This window comes from Manis pentadactyla, chromosome 3, assembly GCF_030020395.1.
Source record: "Manis pentadactyla isolate mManPen7 chromosome 3, mManPen7.hap1, whole genome shotgun sequence".
NCBI lineage: Eukaryota > Metazoa > Chordata > Mammalia > Pholidota > Manidae > Manis > Manis pentadactyla.
The window spans coordinates 70,836,332-70,854,642 of NC_080021.1; the positions used below are offsets into that span (position 1 = coordinate 70,836,332).

General features: G+C 37.2%; 1 protein-coding gene across 3 annotated transcripts in view; it reads left to right on the plus strand.

Annotated features, from left to right (window-relative positions):
* UBXN2B (UBX domain protein 2B) overlaps positions 1–18,311 on the plus strand; it is an 85,718-nt gene that overhangs the window by 39,325 nt on the left and 28,082 nt on the right. For 2 of the 3 annotated variants that reach the window (XR_008996295.1, XR_008996296.1), the window contains 2 exons: positions 320–481; positions 1,468–1,626. Coding sequence is in view for 1 of the 3 variants with exons in the window: in XM_036886256.2 (XP_036742151.2) it covers positions 320–481; positions 1,468–1,630 (325 nt within the window). In the remaining 2 variants the exon portion in view is untranslated. Of the gene's footprint in view, positions 1–319; positions 482–1,467; positions 6,009–18,311 lie in introns of those variants that run through there. The other variant, XM_036886256.2, reaches the window with a different exon arrangement.

Here is an 18,311-nt window from a genome sequence, read left to right on the forward strand (position 1 = left end):
CTGAGTAAAGGTTGATGTGCTAAACAGTCTCATGAAATTTCAAAGGGGTAAAAGAGGAAAGAATACAAAGTTAGGCTTTTGAAAGAGATTAGATAACCTAAATCAGAATTGTCAGATCTGAAAATAATTTAATACAGTGAAAGAGGTGAGAAGTATAGGAGAGTCAAAGGAAGTCATGTTCTTGGGAGCCCAGAAATCTCAGGTGGGGTAACTGGAGAAGTGGCTACAGATCTAAGTGGTTTATTCTGTCTTCAGTTGATCCTATGTCTTAGGTATTTAGATTTGTGTTCTGATTCTTTGACCCTTGTGTCTCACTCAGCCTTACCCCTGAGATAGTCAGCACGCCCTCCTCCCCAGAAGAGGAGGAGAGGTCAATACTGAATGCAGCTGTCCCTGTCGATGATTCAGTGCCAACAACCAAAATTCAGGTCCGGTTAGCAGATGGGAGCCGCTTGATTCAGAGATTCAATAGTACACACAGGTAAGTTCATTTGCTCTCAGACACATGGCTAATGATCTGTGTAAAAAGGTATGATCTGAGTAATGTAGAAGATGGAATTCTTTAGATTTACTTTTGAAGTAAAGTTTTGCAGAAGAGAAAACTTTAAAAGGATAATAGCTGTGTGTAAGAAGTGACATATTTAGTACATAAGCATCCTCTGTAAACTGTCCAGATACAAATGCAAATTCAGGTATCCCTCAAAAATAAAGATAATTGCTATAAGTGCAGTTATGTGCTATTGCTAAAACCATGCAATGTGGAATCAGATTTCATTTTCTATAGTAAAACCTTATTTGAACTTTACTCATTTTTAAATTTATGATAATTCTGATTGGAATTAACTTTCTACATAGTAAATTCCTCACAACATAAATATGTAGTTTAAATGAAGTTTAATTATGCTGTTAAGTACTTCAAATAAAGTTTTAAATATTTTAACATTCATTTGTACATTTGATGTGTTAATGAGACATGAGTTTTGCATTGTATCTCTCTAAGGGATACATTTATCATCTTAGTTGAGTTACTATGTGTATGTGGAAGTAATTTATAAAATTTATCCTTATGACTTAAGCTTTTCTTGGTTATAAACTCACCTTGACACAGATAGGCCAATCGAAGGTACCTTATTCTGGGCCATGTACTGCTAAAACATTTTATACTCAAAATAGTAGGACCTGCACTTTGTCAACATTGTTGACACTTAATTTTATTCATAACTCACCTAAAGTTTATCTGTTAGCAGCAGGAATAAGTATCAGGTACACTCCAATCTAATCCTCACATGTCATATCTTAAAGCCAAGATAAATCCATCCGTTGAAGTAATCTAAATTTTTTCAAACTTACACTTTTAAATAAGGATTAGAATTGGGTAATTTTTATTTTTATTATTTAATTGTAACTAAAAGCTTACATGGTGGTAAACCTTTTATATCATAAATTATTTTTATATTGTACCTTCAGGATCTTGGATGTTCGAGACTTTATCGTACGGTCCCGTCCTGAGTTTGCAGCTCTTGACTTTATTCTTGTGACTTCATTTCCAAACAAAGAGCTAACTGATGAAAGCCTGACACTACAAGAAGCGGATATTCTTAACACTGTGGTACTCCAGCAGTTAAAGTGAGATTGCTCCTGTCCATGCAGCAGCATGTAGTAAAATAATGTGCCATATTAATAAGGAAAATACTTGTAGCATAAAAAAGTTATTTTTATTATTTATATAGACAAATTTGGTTTTATGCTGATTCTGTCTTCCAGCCTTTGTATAGATGAACTTGGAGTAGAAATAGATCTTGAGAGAAATATGTTTGAATTTTTAGTTGCAGGGCTGGTTTATGTTGATAGTTTATAAATATTTAGGCATACCAATTTGTTACATGCTCAGTGTTAATGTAACAACATTTGTTTACAGAGAAAATGAACAAAATCCCATTTTGATAAATGCATTTGGTAAAATTCATGCTGAAGTTTCCCGATGCTGCCTTGATCAACAGCCATTAAGAAATCTATTGATCAAATAATTTAAAAATTTTCCATGGTATATAATGAAACATTTGTATTCTGATTTTGAAATACTTTGATCATACAATAATTATTTCTCCTATTAAGATTTTGTGCATCCTTTTTACATAGTGATTTAGCTATATTATTTGTGTCAAAAAATTCAGCTTGGCCTTGTATTTTCAGAACTATGACTGTCTTAAACTAATCACAAAGACATAAAGATCACCATTTCTGAGAGGATGTGTTAAAAAGCACTTTAGAATCATTATAATCCCTCCCAGAGCCTATGTTTATCGCATTCATTTATTCATTCGACACATTTTTCTACTGAATCCACCATATATACTGAACACTGTTCTAAGTGTTCAACACAGAGTGTTTTCTACTCCAGGACAAATGCAACTGTAGAATGTAAATTCAGACAGACTGGATCTAAAGAATTACCAGCATAAAAGTTTGCATTTCTGTAGAAGCTGAGAATTTCCTGAATGAGGCAGGCAAAATCAAAATCATAGAAAGCTTTTTCTTCCTTCCAGACACCATTTCATTTTTGGTCCAGGGGTGGGCCTGTTTTTTGTGTCTTCCAGCTTGCAGAGGCCCTTGGCCTCCCCTCACTTGTGGCTGTGTCCCTGCAATCTCTGCTTCTGACCTTGCATCTTTTACTACCAACTTTAATTCTGCTTTCCTCATATGAGGACTGTTGAGGTTACATTTGGTTCACCTAGATAATCTGGGATTATCTCATCTGGAAATGCTTAACTTAATCACATCTGAAAAATCTCTTTTACTACATAAAGTAACAAACTCACAGGTTTGGGGATTAGAACATGAATGTTGTGGGGGAGCCATTTGGTCTACCTCAGTCGCAAGGATTCACATCCATCCCAAATAAAGTCACCCCATCCAAAGGTGCTTAAAAGACAACCCATTACTGCATCAACTTGAAGTCTAAAATCTTATCTGGATCCCACCAGCTCGTAAATCCCAAATCGCATTCAAATCACTTAAAATCAAGTATGAGTGATGAACTGGGTATGATTCCTGGGACACAGTTTCTTTTCCTCATGTGCCTGTGAACCTGGAAAACCAGTTTTCTGCTCCCAAATACAGTGATACTATAGCATAGAATAGCAGGTATAGATATTCTTGTTCAAAAACAAAAAAAAAAGGTGGAATGAAAAACGGAGCCATAAGTGCCAAGCAGAAACCAGGCCAGCACAGCCCGTGGGGTTTCAAAGCCTGGGAACAGTCTGGGACTCAGCACCGTCCTCTAGGCCTGTGACGCCCTGGCAGTCATCTTTCCTTTTGGAAAGGTAGCACGTGTTCTCAGCTGAGTAGCTTCCTCAGCTTTCTTGCTTAAGGAATTGGAGGTCCAACCATCCTCTTTCACTTCATACTATCTCTCCCTTTCAGTTTAAGATGGCAAAGACTGGCTGATATTGCATTCCCAAGAAACGTGATCTTCTGTATGTTACAGAGATTCACTGCATTAGAGCAGGGGCCCTCCACAGAGCTTTCCTAGATAACCCCATCTCTATGTTGGGCCTTTTCTCAGATGGCTGAGAGGAGCTATGAGTCACACCCTGAATCTCTTCAAAGAGCCTTTTGTGTGCCTGAATACTCTGACCTTTTGGATCTTTCTCAGGTTTTATCAAAAGTTGCAGAGCCATACCCACATCTCCTGCCCGAGGGCAGGCTTTCCTGACAGTGAATCTCTTCCATTTTAATGTCTTTTGCTGTTTGGGTGGCTAAGAATTTCCCAGTCATCAGGTCTTATTTCCTTTATTTTTAACAGATCTGTCCTCAATTTATCAATCTCCTCTCATATTTTGATATAATCAGCAAGAAGAAAGCAGACCACACCTTCCAAGCTTCTAAGTTTGCTTAGAAATCTCTTCAGCTAATTATCTTAGGTTTATCACTTTAAAAACTTTTGCTTCCCACATAACTGCAGACACAATTCAGCTAAGCTTTTTGCCACTATGTAACTAGAACCTCTTTCCTTCAGTTATCAACAGCATGTGCCTCATTTCCTTCTGAGCCCTCACTGGCAGCACCTTTAATGTGTACATTTCTACTAGCAGTCTGTTCATGATAATTTGGAATCTGTGGCAATTCAGGTATTCTGTACCATGCTTCTTACTTCCTGCAAGCCCTCACTGGCTCTAACATCCATGTATTTACTAACAGTGTTCAAGGCAATCTTCGCCCTTTCTGTCATGCTCCTAAAAATTCTTCCAACTTCTACCTCCTGCCCCCCAATTCCAAAGCAATGTCTGTGTTTTCGGTATTGTTACAGCAGCATTTCCAGGTATCTAAAAAAGTCTGCCATTTCTGCTCACTGCCAATAGACTTGAAAGTGCCAATTCACTTTCCTCTGGTTTTTTCAAGGAGGAATTTACCTTTTAGGCATTTCCTGGTAGTACCAGGAGTGCTACCAGAATCACCACAGGATGGAAAGTACTAGTCCCACCACCACAGGAAACCCTTTTTCTCAGTGTCATAATACTGAGTATGAGGATCATTCCTGCGTCTCCCCTTCAGAATAGGAAGCCCTGTTCCTTACCACAACTGAAAACAATTTGGAAACTATTATATAAATAGCCATTTGAAAAGTCAGTCTCAGTTCAAAAATAATACCAGGGATAAACTCCATTTTCACAGGAGAAGAAGCATCTTATTAGGGAATAATCTTTCAAAACAAATGAACATTTTAAATGAAAAGGCATTGCCCTGTTTGAGATTAGTAAAATAGGTAAGAAATTAACCAAACACTGTAAAATTATTTGAAATTGTATTCTTGTAGTTTTTTTTTATCATTTAGATGGAGTGCCTATAGATACCCAAAAATATCTGCCATTTTTGTATATAACAGTCTTCCAACATCAGAGATTTGCATTAGGAGGGAAAATTAAATATCCAGAAGGGATGAGCAATCCTTTCACATACACTACAGAGTGTTCTGCTTCATTTAGAGTTGTTTTCCTGGATTCTTTTTACTGTTGAAATCACTGTAACTTTTAAAATAGATATTCATCTCAAGAAAGATTACAGTGAAGTTAGACAACCATGTGTTAGGTCAGTTGTTTTGCATGATGTGTATAATCAAAAAGTTTTAATATCTGATTACCAATAAAGAATGTTTTCAGTGAAACTCATTGAAAATCCTTTTCATAATTTCCTTGATTTACAATTTTATCTGAGTGGTGTATTAGACTATTTTCAAAGCACGAGTCAGATTTCCTGTGGTTCAGTTTTCTGTGGTGCACCTTTCCAATGGGCAGAGAAAGAACTGAGTGATAGCCGTGTTATCTGTTTCCCTTTACTATTTGTTTTTATTTCACCAAAATAAAGGTGCACATTTTAACTTTTTGCCACAGTGGATTTCTGAAAACCTTGTCACAACATTTATTGTCGAGAAAAGGGCATCATGTTTTTTTGTTTCTTCGTTTTTGTTTTTATTTTGGCATCGTTAATGTACAATTACTTAAACAACATTATGGTTACTAGACTCCCCGTATTATCGTCCTCCCCACATACCCCATTACAGTCACTGTCCATCAGCATAGTAAGGTATTATAGAATCATTACTTGTCTTCTCTGTATATACCACCTTTCCCGTGTCCCCCCCCCCTACATTATGTGTGCTAATCATAATGGCCCTTTTTTCCCCTTATCCCTCCCTTCCCACCCATCCTCCCCAGTCCCTTTCCCTCTGGTACCTGTTAATCCATTCTTAGGTTCTGTGAGTCTGCCGCTGTTTTGTTCCTTCAGTTTTTCCTTTGTTCTTATACTCCACAGATGAGTGAAATCATTTGATACTTGTCTTTCTCTGCCTGGCTTATTTCACTGAGCATAATTCCCTCTAGCTCCATTCTTGTTGTTGCTAATGGTAGGATTTGTTTTCTTCTTATGGCTGAATAATATTCCATTGTGTATATGTACCACATCTTCTTTATCCATTCATCTACTGGTAGACACTTAGGTTGCTTCCATTTCTTGGCTAGTGTAAATAGTGCTGCAATGAACATTGGTGTGCGTATGTCTTTTTGAAACTGGGCTCCTGCATTCTTAGGGTAAATTTCTAGAAGTGGAATTCCTGGGTCAAATGGTATTTCTATTTTTAGTTTTTTGAGGAACCCCCATACTGCTTTCCACAATGGTTGAACTAGTTTACATTCCCACCAGCAGTGTAGGAGGGTTACCCTTTCTCCACAACCTCACCAACTGATTAGTTGTTTGTTTTTTGGATATTGGCCATCCTGACTGATGTGAGGTGATATCTCATTGTGGTTTTAATTAGCATTTCTCTGATGATTAGCGATGTGGCACATCTTTTCATGTGCCTGTTGGCCATCTAAATTTCTTCTTTGGGGAAGTGTCTGTTCAGCTCCTCTGCCCATTTTTTAATTAGCTTATTTGCTTTTTGTTTGTTAGGGCATCATGTTTTTATCTTAAGTTTTTGTCCCTGATCAGTGATGCAAATTAATATGTGTCTAATGTCATAAACAGAAGCACTTCCTATAATCCTCTATTTCATTTTAAATTAAGATATCTTTTTACTCCTGTAAATGATTTGCAAAAGGAGCCCCAATGCATATGTATAACTGTGTGGGTATAGCACAGGAAAATTACATGCATGGCCTAGAAAGAACAATTTGCTATAGTCCACCTAGTTTGACAATTTGCTATAATCCACCTAGTTTGACAATTTGGCCCTCTTAGAGTTTATAGCCATGACCAGGGTCTCTGAAAAAAAGCCTTTTTAGAAAGTTTGAACTTGATAACTTATTTTCTTTAAATAAATACTTTTGTACTGTTAAAAACAAGGCAATAGGCCCAGCTCTCATTTGTACAGCTTCCTGGAAGCTCCTTTCCATTTTCTAGATGGGATGCTGCCCAATTCCTGAATCGTCGAATAAAACCAAAACGGTCTTTAAAGTTTCCTCTGTTAAATTTTGTTTTTTAACAATGAAGCAGAGACATTTGGAATCATTCAAGGAAACTGCCTAGAAGTACTGACTAGTTGATTACCTATGACATGAGCTACTCAAATGAAAGCTACAAGGAAAGAATGGTAGTCAGTCAGTTTTGTTGACTGTATGACATTTGCTTTTTTGGAAGTCCTGATAAATAATTACCAGTTCATTAGCATGGACTTAAAGACATCACACAGTTAGCAATACAGTACTTTGTTGGCTTTCCATTGAATAAAAGTATGTGTGTGAGGCAACAACAGTTAAAAGAGCTAGGAGATTAAAGGTGTGGGGCAACTGCCTCTTTTTCCTTCCAAAATTCTCTTTTCTGTCCATTACCTCCTTCAGTGTAAACCCGGCTTAGTACTACTAAGGCCATATAGTTAGTGTAGGTGTCAACACAGTTATATTTAAGACAGAGACTTATCACACTTTAACTTCGGGGAAAGAAGAGTTTTTAAAATGAGTATATGTCATTTTGTATGCCTTTGTGTTAGCTTTTTGGTCTGTATTTTCCTTACCTGCATGGTGTATCTTTCAGTATCCTTTTTAAAACACTGTTAATTATGAAAGGGCCTACATTGTAGTTTCCATATTTATTATCTTTCCTACTTTGTTTTTCTTTTTTGTCTTTGTGGGAAAGGCTTGTTTCTTCTAATGTTAACAGATTTTATCATTTTTATCCTAGGATCAAGAATGGTAAAAAATAGACTTTTGTATCAGAATCAATGTTGATCAAAGGGCAGCAGCTGTATATATTACAAGTATTCAGAATAGCAGTAGGCTCAAAAGTGAAAGTATGAACACAGCTGAGTATGATGGAGTCCTGCTTCCACAGCCCACAGTTTGTAACTGGATCACGGCTTTTGAGCATGGAAGGTAGTAGGATGAAGTGACATCTTGCAGAAGGAAATGTTCCTTTCTACAAATCAGTGTCAGATTTAATATTCCATGGAGTGAAGTCCTTTATTAATGTAGTAAAATTATATGCAAATAAATGTTTTATTGTGCATATTATAAAATACATGAGAATAACATCAAGGCTAGGAGATCTTTTTTCCCTTGAAAATCTAGTATAAATATATGTAAGCCTCTGTCTTAAATATAAATATGTTGACACCTACACAAACTATGTTACTGTTTGAAATAGTGTGTCCAGAGGTGTTCAGTGGCAGCTCAAACTAATCTGACTATATTCTGTAATAAATACATGTGGTTCATTTGCAATAAGGAATACGTATCTTCAATATAACTTATTGGGCTTTATATTTATTGGGGGCCTCCTAAGACTAGAATGTTGTATTTGGCATACAGCATGTTACCTATGGTCAGTGTCACTCTGTTACGGTTTGTCATTCTGAATCTGTCTTCAAATGTGATTTCTTCCCTGAAGCCTGGATTTGAAATCATTCCCTTATCTGTCACCGTACCCTGTTTATGATAGCATTAGCAATACCTAATATTTTTTTCTTCATTTGACTTCCTTACTAATCTCCTAACATTGGGACATTGTTTTCCTGCTCCCCAGTCAAATAACAAAACTAAAACAATTTAGTAATGAATTTGATGTGGTTTATCCAAGGGAAAGCATCCATGGACTGGGGAGCACAGTGCCTCACAGGTAGTGGGCGCTCTTCCAGAGAAACCTGGGGCAAGAGCAAGTTTTATAGAGCATTAGAAGGGGCAACCTGGAAACAGGGCAGGTTGGGGTTTCCCTATAAGTCTAGCAGGTCCTATTTCTAGGATAAGTAAGCTAACTAAAGCTGACTTGGAGGACTAACTGCTGTGTGTTCGGTTTCCTTGACAGGTGTTTCCCATAAGTGTGGGCTGACATAGGTTTCTATTTGCCATGTAGTCCCAGCCACTGGGGCAGCCTCCATTCTGTGGGCCCAAATATATGAATTAAGGTTATCACCCCAGATTCTCAGACTGAGTTCATGAGAGTAGGGATTTTTTTTTTAAATCCACTGCTGTATCCTTAGCACTTCGAACAATGTCTTAAATGTAGGAGTCACTTAGTAAATAGTTAATAAGTATGAAATTGATGAATGAAGAACCCTCTGAATATTGGAAGAATATATGCATTAATGTTTTAAAAATGAGAGATTCAGAACAGTGCCAACAGAGTTGATACTGGTGATAGAAAAACATGTTTACATTTTCTTTGGGTTCTGAAGGAAGAAGATGGAAAGTGTTCTAGAAGGGGCAGCCTTGATTTATTTCAGGAGTGAGTGGTTCTGGCAGGGCCCCATGGCAGAATTCAAGTGAAGAGGGCTAAAAAATGCCCTCCTGAGAAGCTGTCAGTATGGGAATCACCTGGAATTGTCTGAATCCCAGTAGTAGGTCCTGTGTAGGAGTTCAGAGATAAGGAAGAACATTGTTTTATGAAGACATGGAAACCCCTCAACCTGTGAGTTCTACTTGATTACTCAAAAAGGTATGCTGGTCACTTGTCATGTAATCTGATTGCTTATAATATAATATGATTTTTCTTGTAGATTTTATCTTTAGATCACATACTGCTAGCCTTAAAAGAGCTATTATTTTATTAACATCACATAATTTAAAAATTTTAGCCATTGATGTTCATTTTAGAATGTACTACCTCATCACCACGTATGTATGTATGTATGTATGTATGTATGTATTTATTTATTTATTATTAAGGTACCATTGATATATACTCTTATGAAGGTTTCACATGAAAAACAATGTGGTTAACTACATTCACCCATATTATAGAGTCTCCTTCCGTACCCTATTGCAGTCACTGTCCATCACTGTAGTGAGATGCCACAGAGTCACTACTTGTCTTCTTTATGCTGCACTGTCTTCCCCATGATCCCCCCACACCATGTGTACTGATCATAATACCCCTCAATCCCCTTCTCCCTCCCTCCCCACCTGCCCTCCCCCACCCCTCCCCTTTGATCACCATGTATTTATTACTTTAATATTGATAACTGCAAAATTTGAACGTTGCATTCATTAAATTTAATCACAAATTGAGAGTATATTGAAATGTATATAAACACTTGTTAACTGAAAAGCTGCAGAAAATCAGATGATACTAGATGTTTTAATCACACATTGCTTGTGCCTTTGAAATCAAACTAGCTTGAGGAGCTGTTGACTTTGGCTACACTCTTAATTTGGCTGAACTTATAAATTCTCACTAGTCATATATTGCACGTGTTGTCTAAATTAACCCCATTACACAATCTTCCACGCAAGCAAAGAAAGCAGAAATGACCTGGAGTTACAGGTTTCCAAATAACCTTTATAAACAGACAGGAATATCTGCAAACATGTATGAGTGTGAATGTTCTTCTTGAGATTATGTTTCAGAAAGAAAATGTTATAAAAGTCTCTTAATTCTGATACTCCTTTATAGCACCTTTTTATGTTAAAATATTCAACTAGTACTTACTTTACATAGATTTTTTTTCTTAGCATATTATAAGGACAACTCTTAAGTATATTTGACATTAAAAATGATACGAAAGTTTGTCATTGTTAAGTGATATGGGGTTCTTTATGTGCAGTCCTTGAAATAAGAAATGACTTTGAATACAGAATTGTATCCACTGGCATCTTAATCCTTGGATGTTGTGACAGGAGCAAAGAGGCTAGGATCTGATTGCACATCACACCCATACCGCAGTGAGTGTGGGGCAGATACTCATTTGATCTAATCTCAGATGCAAAGGGCCACTGGATGATTTTACAAACTATATTTCTTTTTCTGAGTTGTTTTTAAATTAAAATGCTTACCTTAACTCAATCTATTAGTGAAAATGGAATTATCAAAGGTGTTTGCAAAAGTTCTTAAAATTTATTACTTATGGTTTTCATTTCATACCTGCAAATAGGCCCCCTAATTCTACTTTTAGGGATGATTCTTCAATCAAAGCTAAGATTTTACTTAAATAATTGTATCTGAGCATATGCAAAAGTATATTTGATTATTTCCTGATTATTCTTCCTGTTATAAACAATAGTCAGTGCTTATTTTTACTCATAGGATATATACCAAAATATCTAAAAATGTTTGGACTATATGTATGTGGGCGTCAGTAGTGGTGGTGTTGCTTGTCTTCCAACCAATACTTAACAAATCTCCAACCAACACATCCATTTTCACTTCCATACTTATTTCCCCTGTGTTTCTCTTCTCAAGTTGCTTTTTCTCTTTGTTCCCCATATACTTACAAATATTATTTCCAAAACTTTCTGACTTACTGGGAGCTTTCCTTGGAAAAAGTTCTCCATCCTAAAATGTGTAGGGAGAAAAGCCAAGTGTGGACAGGATGGTACAGGTGGGCCACGGCCTTTGTGGGAACTCTGGGAGACAAACAACCATCTTTGCTATTATCTTCTTGGGGAAAAATGTCACATGATTGTGAAGACACACCTTGTCAATGTCTCCTTCTTCTATTTCTATGCCCTGCAGTGTTGGGTAACAAACATTGTCCTCATTTCTTATCATCTGCAGTGTTCATATAGAGATATCAGGACACTCAATTTACAGATTGTTGATGAAAATTTTCTAAATGATAGTCAGCAAGTATGGTGAGTATCCAATATTTTAAGCAATTTTCAGCATGTTAAGTAATATTCTAAAGGATATTCAGCAAATCTGGTAACATAGCTTTACCACTAAAAACATCCTCAGGTCAAATGTTAATTTATGATGATTTGGTGACTGGTTTTGTGTGGAGTATTCTAATGCAGTTCAACATTTTATTATATTTTTCCTCAATGTTTTTTGCTGTCTTCCTAGCAATTTTATTACATCAAGAATGATATGACAAGAAAAGTAGAGTATATGAAAGGGTTTGGCACTATTTCTGTAAGAATATTATGTCTTTTTTAAAACTGGAAATATAAATATCAAATTCTTTTTTACATTGATCTAGTATAAGAATCTGTTATTCTTATTCAACTGAAAGCCAAAAAGTGAATAAACCTAGAAATCAGAAAGCTCTTAACACAGCCTTTTAAAAACTTATGTATTGATTGAGTTTGTGAGAGATTCAAGATGGTGGTGTGAGAGATGAGACGGAGAACTCCTCCCGAAACCACATACAATGTGAAAATATAGTTAATACAACTAATCCTAAAAGAGCAACAGGAAAGAAGGCTGCACCAGACAGCAAACACCCAGAGAACAGAGGAGAACTCATGAAACAGGGTAAGGTACCAAAGCCCTTTCCCCACCCCCAGCTCACTGGCAGGAGGAAGAGAAACAGAGCGAGGAGTGGGTGGAAGCCTAGGACTGCTGAACACCCACCCATGGAGCTCTGCTTTGGAAGCACAAACCTACATTGCATGGTGCTCTGGAGAATAGTGCGGTTGGAAAGCTGAGACAGGCAGAATACTTGGAGAGACTGAGATTCCAGCCGTTTGTGTAGGACAGAGATCCACATCCAACTGCTCTGGGACAAAGGAAAGGTGGGCAGTCTGAGAGGCTTCATAGCAGCTGAAGGGGCGCGGTTTGCATGAAGCTTACTGCACAGGAGAAGGGATAGGTAGACAAGATTGGGTGCACTCTGCCCATTGGATTGGGAACTTTCAGGAGCTTCAAGCACTCCATTCCCCTGGATGGCTACACAGATCCAAGGCCCCCCACTGTGATACGCAGCCTGCTTTGCCTTCCTCCTGACCTGCCGGCACCGTTTCACAAACTGGCAGTCCCTGTCCTGGCATGTCAGCCAGAGGAAGGTCCCACCGATGGCAACTACAGACACAAAGCGCAAAGGCTTACACCTGTGTGCTTGGCCCACTGGTTCTAACAGTGGAGACAGTCACTACAGCCAGGAAGCAGGAAACAGCTCTTTCCTCTCTCCAGGCACCAGCACCGCTCCCCTGCAACCCCCGACATCACTGCAGGGGCTGAGCAGCTCCAGAGACTAGAGCTTCTGGGCACGAGAAGGAGCCACATACAAATATGAAATGTCAAAGGAATCTGGTTCAAACAAAAATCTCAGAAACCAGAAAAACAGGCAAAATGAAAGTGAACTCACCAATCTTCTTGAAAAGAGTTCAAAATAAAAATCATAAACATGCTCATGGAGGTAGAGAAAAATATTCAAGAACTCAGACAAATTTAGGATGGATTCAATCCTAAAGAAATTCCGTATCTGAAATGAAACATACAATGGAGGGATTTAAAAGCAGATCTGATGTATTAGAAGAGATAATAAATGGAATAGAAATGAGAGAAGAGTAATTAATACAAAGAAGCTGAGGCACAGAGAGAGAAAAGGATCTTTAAGAATGAAAGAATATTGAAAGAGCTGTGTGATCAATACAAATGAAACAGTATTCACATTATAGGGGTACCAGAAGAAGAATAGAGAGAAAAAGGGATAGAAAGTGTCACTGAGGAGGTAATTGCTGAAAACTTCCCCAATATGGGGAAGGATATAGTCTCTCAGGCCATTGAGGTGTCCAGATCTCCCAACACAAGGGACCCAAGGAAGACAACACCAAGACATATAATAATTAAAATGGCAAAGATCAAGGATAAGGACAGACTATTAAAAGCAGCTAGAGAATGAAAAATGATACATACAAAGGAAAACCCATCAGGCTATCATCAGACTTCTCCGTAGAAACCATACAGGCCAGAAGGGAGTGGCATGATATATTTAATGCAATGAAGGAGAAGGGCCTTGAATGAAGAACACTCTACCCCACAACATTATCATTTAAATTTGAAGGAGGGATTAAATAATTTTCAGATAAGCAAAAGCTGAGAGAATTTACCTCCCAAAACCACATTTACAGTGCATTTTGGAGGGACTGCTATAGATGGAAGTGTTCTGGAGGCTAAATAGCTGTCACCAGGGGAAATAAAACCACAGCAAAGAAAGTAGAACAATTAATTACTAAGCAGATATAAAATCAAATGAACTGATCCCAAAGTCAATTAAGGAATAGAGAAACAGTACAGAATATGATACCTAGTATATAAAGAATGGAGGGAGAAGAAAAAGGAGGAAAAATAAAAAAGAACCACTAGGTTTTGTTTATAATAGTGTATTAAGTGAGTGAAATTAGACTCAATGAAACATCATGGTAAGGGATATTGAAAGAGCTCATGAACCTTTGGTAACTGTGAGTTTAAAGCCTGCAATGGCAATAAGTACATCCCTATCGATAATCACCCTGAATATAAATGGTCTCAATGAACCAATCAAAAGACATAGAGTCACTGAATGAATAAAAAAATAAAACCCGTCTATATGCTGCCTACAAGAGACTCACTTTAAACCCAAAGACATACATAGACTGGAAGTAAAGGGATGGAAAAAGATATTTCATGCAGCTAATAGGGAGAAAAAACAGGAGTTGCAGTACTTGTATCAGACAAAATAGACTTCAAAACAAAGAAAGTCACAAGAGACAAAGAAATACATCACATCTTTGTCAGTCCAACAAGAGGATATAAGTATAAATGTCTATGCACCCAACACAGGATCACCTACATACGTGAAACAAATACTAACAGAATTAAAGAGGGAAATAGAATGCGACGCATTCATTTAGGAGACTTCAACACACCACTTGCTCCAAAAGACAGATCAGACAGACAAAAAATAAGGACACAGAGGCACTGAACAATGTATTCGAAGAGATGGATCTAATGGATGTCTACAGAACCCTCCAGCCAAAAGCAACAGAACACACATTCTCAAGTGCACATGGAACATTTTCAAGAATAGATCATATACTAGACCACAAAAAGAGCCTCAGTAAATTCAAAAACATTGAAATTGCACCATCCAGCTTCTCAGACCACAAAGGTATGAAGCTAGAAATAAATTACACAAAGAAAATGAAAAAGCCCACAAACACATGGAGGCTTAATAATGTGCTCATAAACAATCAATGGATCAATTACTAAATGAAAACAGGTTAATCAATATAGGGATATGAATGAAAACAGTAATTCAACACTGCAAAATCTGTGGGATGCAGGAAAGGCCATGCTATGAGGGAATTATATTGCAATACAGGCCTACCTCAGGAAAGAAGAACAATCCCAAGTGAACAGGCTAAACTCACAATTAATGAAACTAGAAAAAGAAGAACAAATGAGGCCCAAAGTCAGTAGAAGGAGGGACATAATAAAGGTTAGAGCATTAATAAATAAAATCCAGAAGAATAAAACAATAGAAAGAATCAATGAAAGCAGGAGCTGGTTCTTTGAAAAAATAAACAAAATAGATAAAACCCTAGCCAGAATTATCAAGAAAAAAGGAGTGTCTACACACATGAACAGAATCAGAAATGAGAAAGCAAAAATCACTACAGACACCACAGAAATACAAAGAATTCTTAGAGAATACTATGTAAAATTATATGCTAACAAACTGGATGACCTAGGAGAAATGGACAACTTTGTAGAAAAATACAACCTTCCAAGGCTGACCCAGGAAGAAACAGAAAATCTGAATAGACCAATTACCAGCAGTGAAATTGAATTAGTAATCAAAAAACTTCCTAAGAATAAAACCCGTTGACCAGATGGTTTCACCACTGAATTTTATCAAACATTTAGTGAAGACCTAATACCCATCCTCCTTAAAGCTATCCAAAATGTAGAAGAAGAGGGAGTAGTCCCAAACTCATTCTATGAGGCCAGCATCACTCTAATACCAAGACCAGGCAAAGACACAACAACAACAAAATTACAGACCAATATCCCTGATGAGCATAGATGCAAAAATACTCAACAAAATATTAGCAAACAGAATTCAAAAATACATAAAAAAGATTATCCATCATGATCAAGTAGGATTTATTCCACGGATGCAAGGATTGTACAACATTCAAAATCTATCAACATCATCCACCACATCAATAAAAAGAAGGAAAATAAACCATATGATCATCCATCATTATCAAGTAGGATTTATTCCAGGGATGCAAGGATGGTGCAACATTAAAAAATCCATATACATCATCCACCACATCAACAAAGAAAAGGGCAAAAACCACATGATCATCTCAATAGATGCTGAAAAAGCATTTGACAAAATTCAACATCCATTCATGATAAAAAATCTCAACAAAATGATGGGTATAGAGAGCAAGTACCGCAACATAATAAAGGCCATATATGACAGACCCACAGCCAACATTATACTTAACAGTGAGAAGCTGAAAGCTTTTCCTTTAAGATCAGGAAGAAGACAAGGATGCCCACTCTCCCCACATTTATTCAACACAGTACTGGAGGTCCTAGCCACGGCAATCAGACAACACAAAGAAATAAAAGGGATCCAGATTGGCAAGGAAGAAGTTAAACTGTCCCTGTTTGCAAATGACATAATATTGTACATAAAAAACCCTAAGGAATCCACTCTAAAACTACTAGATCTAATATCTGAATTCAGCAAAGTTGCAGGATACAAAATTAGTACACAGAAATCTGTTGCATTCCTACACACTAATGATGAACTAGCAGAAAGAGAAATTAGGAAAACAATTCCATTCACAATTGCATCAAATGAATAAAATACCTAGGAATAAACCTAACCACGGAAGTGAAAGACCTGTACTCTGAAAACTACAAGACACTCATGAGAGAAATTAAAGAAGATACAAATAAATGGAAACACATCCCATGCTAATGGATAGGAAGAATTAATATTGTCAAAATGGCCATCCTGCCTAAAGCACTGAATCTACAGATTCAATGCAATCCCTATCAAAATACCAACAGCATTCTTCAACGAACTAGAGAAATAGTTCTAAAATTCATATGGAACCACAAAAGACCCCGAATAGCCAAAGCAATCCTGAGAAGGAAGAATAAAGTGGGGGGCCATTATGCTCCCCAACTTCACTGTATACTACAAAGCCACAGTAATCAAGACAATTTGGTACTGGCACAAGAACAGACCCATAGACCCATGGAACAGATTAGAGAGCCCAGATATAAACCCAAGCATATATGGTCAATTAATATACAATAAAGGAGCCATGAATATACAGTGGGGAAATGACAGCTTCTTCAATAGCTGGTGTTGGCAAAACTGGACAGCTACATGTAAGAGAATGAAACTGGATTATTGTCTAACTCCATACAGAAAAGTAAACTCAAAATGGATCAAAGACCTGATTGTAAGTCATGAAACCATAAAACTCTTAGAATAAAACAGGCAAAACTCTCTTGAATATAAACATGAGCAACTTCTTCATGAACAAATCTCCCCGGGCAAGGGAACAAAAGCAAAAATGAACAAGTGGGACTATATCAAACTAAAAAGCTTCTGTACAGCAAAGGACACCATCAACAGAACAAAAAGGCATCCTACAGTATGGGAGAATATATTCATAAATGAGATATCTGATAAGGGGTTGACATCCGAAATATATAAAGAGCTCACATGCCTCAACAGCCAAAAAGGAAGTAACCCTATTAAAAAATGGGCAGAGGATTTGAACAGATACTTCTCCAAAGAAAAAATTCAGATGGCTAACAGGCACATGAAAAGATGCTCCATATTGCTAATCATCAGAGAAATGCAAATTAAAACCACAATGAGATATCACCTTACACCAGTTAGGATGGCCAACATCCAAAAGACAAACAATAGCAAATGTTGGCGAGGATGTGGAGAAAGGGGAACCCTCCTACACTGCTAGTTCAACCATTGTGGAAAGCAGTATGGGGGTTCCTCAAAAAAACTAAAAATAGAAATACCATTTGACCCAGGAATTCCACTTCTAAGAATTTACCCTAAGAATGCAGGAGCCCAGTTTCAAAAAGACATATGTACCCCTATGTTTATCACAGCACTATGTGCAACAGCCAAGAAGTGGAAGCAACCTAAGTGTCCATCAGTAGATGAATGGATAAAGAAGAGGTGGTACATATACACAATGGAATATTATTTAGCCATAAGAAGAAAACAAATCCTACCATTTGCAACCACATGGATGGAGCATGGATATAATGCTCAGTGAAATAAACCAGGTGGAGAAAGACAAGTATCAAATGATTTCACTCATCTGTGGAGGCAGAGATGAAGGAGGATTACAGACCTGCAGAGTGTTGGATGCAGACGTAATTTTAGTGCTCAATCTATCACCAGGAGAACAAGGCAGGTAATGAACCCTTCTACTGCAAGGACATTCCATTGTCATTGCTCGGTCTCACTGAATCCACAGTGAACTTGCCCAGTGCTGAAACCCATTGGCAAGATACTAATGGTGGACAGAAATATAAAATCGCCATTTGGCAATTCCTAATGAAATGACCAACTCAGGCAAGAATTATCATTTGGTGTTAAAATTACTAGATGATTG